Source organism: Accipiter gentilis, chromosome 6 (assembly GCF_929443795.1).
Source record: "Accipiter gentilis chromosome 6, bAccGen1.1, whole genome shotgun sequence".
In the NCBI taxonomy this organism is placed as follows: domain Eukaryota; kingdom Metazoa; phylum Chordata; class Aves; order Accipitriformes; family Accipitridae; genus Astur; species Astur gentilis.
Window position 1 is genome coordinate 26,514,994 of NC_064885.1, and position 6,000 is coordinate 26,520,993.

The window sequence follows — 6,000 nt, forward strand, 5'->3', positions numbered from 1 at the left end:
ACTTGCCCCAGTCAAGAAGGACCTGAAGCTTCCTGCCCTCCATCACCCACTTCGCTTCATCGCATCTCACCCACCCCCAGCTCTCCCCCACAGTATTTCACAGCACACTAGAAGAGATGCAGAACTATTTTATGAAAGAAATAAATTCTAGCAATATAAGAACATGCTGCAGCCATCCACTATTAAATCCTTGCCCAGAAATGGCCCAAAACTGTGGGTTTCGGTAAGAAAATTGAATTTCCAGATGAGCAAACAGAGAATCACTGAAGTCCTACTGTGAACACTTGGCCATTTGCGCATCCTTATGATGCCACTTCACCAAACGATGTCCAGCCCCAAAGCAGGGAGGCAGCAGGTGGCAAGGGGGTTTCTCTCGTTGTCCTCCAGTGGTTTGGGGCTGGCCTAGATGATGGCAGAAACCAAGCGACCACTTGGCCAGAAGCAACGGCATGCCCAAGAAAAAGCATCTGAAACAACAGCATTTTCCCACCCGGACCCGCAGGCAGGGGCAGGATGCAGGATGGGAGCCAGCTCCATGACACAGCACTCCTGGCCGCTCCCCACTACCTGACTCCTGCTCACGCAAGCCCATCAGCTGTACCACCTGCAGAAGAAATGCGAGAGCTTCTCCAAAAGGAGGGCTAATGGGCACTGCTCAGCTCAGGGACTCCCAGCATTACTGCATGAGGCCAGGCAGCACCAGCATTGCTGTCTCCCACTCCAGGGGAAAACGTATTTGGATGCGGTGATCCCTATTACCCACACGTGTTAAGAGATGCAGGAAAACTTATAAACAGGGCTTATAAACAGCATGACCTTGGAAACTATGCAGCCACTGGGATTTATTATCTAGAAACAATGTCTGGCATCAAGCTTCCAGGAAAATTTAGGTTTCAAAGCAAATAGCAGTCATCTCTCAGACAGGCATATGAAACTGCATGAAGATGTTGCTTGTTTTCAAAAACCACTTCAGAGTCCTCACGGGAGCATTGCTGAGGCCAGCGGCTCTGAAATCCCAGCTGCACCACCGAGGCCTCCCGACCCTCACATCCCAAACCAGGCACAGAGGGTACATTTGGAAATAATTTTAAATAAAGATTTCAGAAGATTTTCGGCATCATTTCAACCAGTGCCGCTGCCACAAATGTCAAGCCAAAAATCAGAGTGCACTTCTTATAACCATCGATAAGGTCTGCTGCAAACACGGCAATGAAAACCATACCCAGAAGGTACAGTGAGCCCTGGGCTGGAGCCCCGGCGTTCCCAGCAAGGAGAACAATCTATAAATACCTGAACAATCCCCTGGTCACTGCTCCAGCAGAGGAGACAGGGAGGCACATGCGTGTTCAGTATGCTCACCCACATTTTACTGAACACAAACCAGGAATGCCACCACAAAAAGTAGAGGGGAAGAAGTCTTCAAAAAAGACACAGTCCCAGATCGTGTCTTTTACATTAAGCATGAATAATGCTAATGCCTGTGTTACCTGCAAAATCACAATCTTCTTGAGTACCACACCACAGACTCAATGATCCCTGTGGTATACTCCCGTGACATCCCAGCTGTGCGGTTTCCCGTATAACTGACTGTCCCACTAACTTTGGAGAAAATACACATAATTGCAATATTGCTATGGGTGAAAGAATCACAAAAGGTGAAAGGAAAGGAACAGCAGAAGAAAAAGCAGGCTTTGCTGTATTGTATTTTCAAGGAAATTCCAGAAACCTGGATATTTACATTTTTCTAACTTATCCTTCTAATCCATTTAATTCAATTCAACATATCTTCCAGGAACAGCGAGGCTTCTTCATTAAGCAGCAGGATAACAGGAAAAGCTTCCATCAGAGACAAGTGGAGTGGAGAACACAGTGACAAAAAAACCCAAAACAAAACAAAACAAAAAACCAAGCGATCACGGCTTATTCCAGCAAAGCCAGAAACCAAAGCCCCAGGAAGGGGGGCACATTTCAGCAGCAGATGAAGCTTTCAGCCGCAAGTGGCCATGACAGCAGTGGGGACAAATCCAGCTCATGCCCCAGCTCATTGCATTTTTGTAACCCAGCAGCTGATGACACTTCATTCTTATTGCATATGCGTGAGCTGTGCTGCTGACCTCACTACTGGAATTGTACCCATCTAGCCAACGCCAAAAATTTCAACACAAACTGTGAAACTTGACAGGACTGAGCACATTCGGAACAAAAGTAGATCTTACACGAATGGCCACAGACCAGGAACGCGCAGCTTTGTCATACACTGCACAGGACTGGGAAAGGAGACCCGCGAGCAATAGATGACCATAGCACGCTTTGTCAGAACATGACAGGAGTCTTCATGCTGCGATACTCACTGCAATTTAAGTTAAACATACACAGCTCGCCTTAGCAATGAGGGCAGGACTGACCCATACCACCAGGCATCCACTTCCAAAGTCGGTTCATACTTTCCCTTACTGAACCAAGCCAAAAGAAATATTCTGAAAGATGAAAATATTTTCTCTGCCGTTTTACTTAGTATAGAGCTACAGCAGGGACTAACAACAAACCTGCACTTCACCATGGCTGGATATTAACACGAGACACATCTGGGTCAAAATTACGCCACATAAAACTCACACGTTAAAATGCCAAGAAAGCTGTGCCAGCTCCATACTTTCTGCACCCATACATCAGCTGGAAGGAAAACCTATAGAAGACAGGGCTGGACCTGCCATTACACATCCCCCAAATATCCTACAGTAGCGACTTGGCATAACCCGTAATCACAGAATACACAAATACAGACCGTAAGATGTCATCTACTCTACCCAGTGAGCAAATATCTCCCCGCTACAACCTAAATCCCATGCCCAGCACCCTCCCAACACATGCTTGCCAGCCAGGGTGAGAACTTGCAAAGCCAGGGACAAGCAGAAGGCCCCCCTTCAACACCCTGATGGCACCAAGATTTGTTTCACAGCAGCTGGCTTCCAGGAGGGAACCTGGGACAAAGAGAGCAACACGGGACACCTGAAACTGAATTAAGACTTTGAGGGGGAGAAAAAGAAGGGAAAAAAACATGCCTTTATTGCCTTGCACAAGCTCTCCTCAGGAGAGGTGGGCAAGCACTGCCAGGAGCTTTGGTCAGGCTGGTGATGCACAACACGTGGTTCTTGGTGACAGAAGGGGAGATCAGGCTACTTGAAATGACCAGGTTTCAAAGGTTTTTTTGAGAAAAAAAAATTCAAAGGGGTTGGGGATATTAGGTAGTCTATTGCCCATGCAACTCTGGCTTGTGTGTATGTGGATTAGGATCTGGCTTTCAATTACAGGATCACATCTTATTCCCAGCATCCTTCCACTCACTGCATTCATTTTGTTCACCGTTCACTATGTTGTTATTTAGCCTCTTGTGTGAACACAGAATTATTATGGGCTTCTTGTGACTTTTCCAAGGCTTTTCCCTTCTCCCCATTTTAGGAGCTGGTACAAGTCCAAAGCATCATTTAATTCTGTAATTTTGGATCCCTCTGGCTTGGTTTTTTTAGAGAATCTACAGCTCTTCACGTACTTCCTCAGCAACTCCTGTTGGCAAGAACTGCATTTATAGGCACTCAGCATTTCCAGAGGCTCAGGATGCCTGGAGCCTCCAGCTAGCGGCAACCAACAGTAGGTTGCACAAAGTCAGTGGCCGCTGCTGAGAACTTTGGTGCTCGTGGCTCCCCTCCAGCAACAGGGAGGAGCACGGGCTCCCCTCACTACAGGCCAGTGTTGTGCTACAACAGGTAAGCAAGAGGCCCAGCGAGCATCCCCCCTCCAGGCAGCCCTGGTTCCCCACAGCATGTAGCCTTTCCCACCCGCTTCCTAAGGCAAGGCCCTACCAGTTGCGGGGGATACACGAGGCAGCTAAATAAGATTACACTCACAATCTTATTCTGCAAAACATAAGCGCTTGGTTTTCTTTAGTCTTGCATGCTCTTGTAGGCAGTATCAGATATTTGTGATATTAATATCTTGTTATTTTAACACCTCCTAATTCCGCAAAGGGAGCAAGTAGCCTGTCTGTACGATACAGACCAGTACAACACTACTAATTCCAGCTTTCCCCTTCTTCCCTTCCCTTCCCTTCCCTCACTTTCTCCTTTGCCCCCAACTGCTGGGTGCAGCCTCACCTCAGGTCCTTCCCCTGCAGCAGCATCCCCCCAGCGCACACTCCGGCCTCAACAACCGGCCCAAGATCATTAACTCCTTAACACAGGCGATCTTGCTGCTGGTATTTAGTACAGAGAGGTTTCTGCCTAACACGTGGGAAGCAAATAAATAACACGCTCACATAGTTTTTACCCTGGAATCCATCAACTATGAGTGCGGCACATCATTCCTATCCACTAAAAACCAAGTTTCATGTTGTAGTGAAAAGCATGCCTTTTTAACAGTGGGAATTATTCCCGTTACTGGCTGGTGCAGATTAAAGCTCAGGGATCTGCTCAGCTTGGCTTTGCTATCAACCCAAATCAAACCGCTGAATTTTCTGCTTGACAATATCAAAGCAAATTCTCAATTTGAATTGCAAAAGCAATAATAACCTTTTCTTGTCATCTGCTAAAACCATTGACTCTTACTTGAAACGTCCAGTTCTCCGTCACTAGACACTTGCTCTGGAAAACTATATGAAATCGACACAGTGGAACTACAAAGTGAGTTTTATTTCATCTTGCTCTCTGCCCGTCTCAGATTTCACCGGGAATATGAAATATGCATACAAGCATACATTTAAAAAAGGGAGAGCCAGGGCTAGCAGAGCCCGACCCGCTGCAAGAGGGTGCGGGCCGCCCGGCAGGGCGCGGGGAGGCGGCGCGGGGGGGGCAAGTTCCCACGGGCCAGCCGGACCTGTAGATTTCGGGGTGGCCAACGGCTCCCGCGGGACTTCGGGTCGCGCGGGGGACCCCTCCCGCACCGCGGAGCCAGGCGGCGGCCGGGTCGGCGGGGCTCCCCCTCACCCGAGGGCTGCGCGGGGAGAAGCCCCTAAAGGGCGCTTCCCCCGCCGAAACCCCACCGAGCCGCGCCGCCTCCCGGGGCCGGGGCGGCCGCGGCCGCGCCGCCCCCTCCCGCCGGCACCAAAGCCCCGCCGCGAGCGACGGAGCCGCCGGGCAGCGGCAGCCGGGACCCGGGATGCCGCCGGGGCAGCGCCTCCCTCCCCCCCGCACTCTGTCTGTGCGCGTCCCGTGTCCCCGCGCCCCGCACCCCCCCCCCCCCCCTCCACGGAGGCGGGGGGAGAAGTTGCAACAAACTCCCGGTACCGGCGGGTGATGCTCCGGCGGCCCCGCTCCCGCCGCCCTCCCCGGGCAGCTCCGCGGGCTCGGCACCCCCCGGCCCGGCCCCCCGCCCCGCGCCTACCTGCAGCCGCTCCGTGGCCGGCTGCCACATGGTGCCGCGGCGGCGGGAGGCGCTGCCGAGCGGGCGCCGAGCGCGGCTCTCTGCGGGCGCGCTCCCCTCCGCGCCGCGCCGCTCCCCGCCCCGCCCCGCCGCTCCGCCCACGCGTGTCCGCCGCGGGGCGGCGGGGCGGGGGCCACGCGCGGACCCACTCGCCAGCGCGGGGACCGGCTGCCGCGCGGCTGTCCCCGTGGCGCAGCATCCCCCGCGGCCCGGCCGCCACCTGCAGCCGCCCCCGGGGGACACGCAAGGGAAGGGGAGCAGGGCAGGCGGCCCCGGCTGCCGACGTCGGCCGCACGGCATCGCTCCCTCCGGGCAGAGGTGCCAGCCTCCCCACTTGCATTCGCTGTGCACTGCCTGGGAGGGTGGAGGGGGCCCTCCAGGGGAGCCCTCCCCAGAGGCCGCCTTCTCACAGCAGCTGAAACTTTTTCCTCCTGTTCTGCAAGAGGTTTAACCCGCTGCCAAGTCAGCGGGACGCTGCCCCGCTCCGTGAGGCCCAGGCTGCGGCTGGCACTGAAGGGGCGCGGAGCACAGGGAGCCCCCGGTTGGGGTCAGGATCCCTCCCTCCTGCCCCGTCAGTCCCGAGGT

The 6,000-nt window shown here is 53.4% G+C and overlaps 1 protein-coding gene across 2 annotated transcripts in view; it reads right to left on the reverse strand.

Moving 5' to 3' along the window:
* Nucleotides 1-5,486, reverse strand: part of PID1 (phosphotyrosine interaction domain containing 1) — a 91,859-nt gene extending 86,373 nt beyond the window's left edge. The window contains exon 1 of one of the 2 annotated variants that reach the window (XM_049803199.1): nucleotides 1,488-1,506. Coding sequence is in view for 1 of the 2 variants with exons in the window: in XM_049803196.1 (XP_049659153.1) it covers nucleotides 5,377-5,406 (30 nt within the window). In the remaining variant the exon portion in view is untranslated. Of the gene's footprint in view, nucleotides 1-1,487; nucleotides 1,507-5,376 lie in introns of those variants that run through there. The other variant, XM_049803196.1, reaches the window with a different exon arrangement.
* Nucleotides 5,487-6,000: the final 514 nt, after the last annotated feature.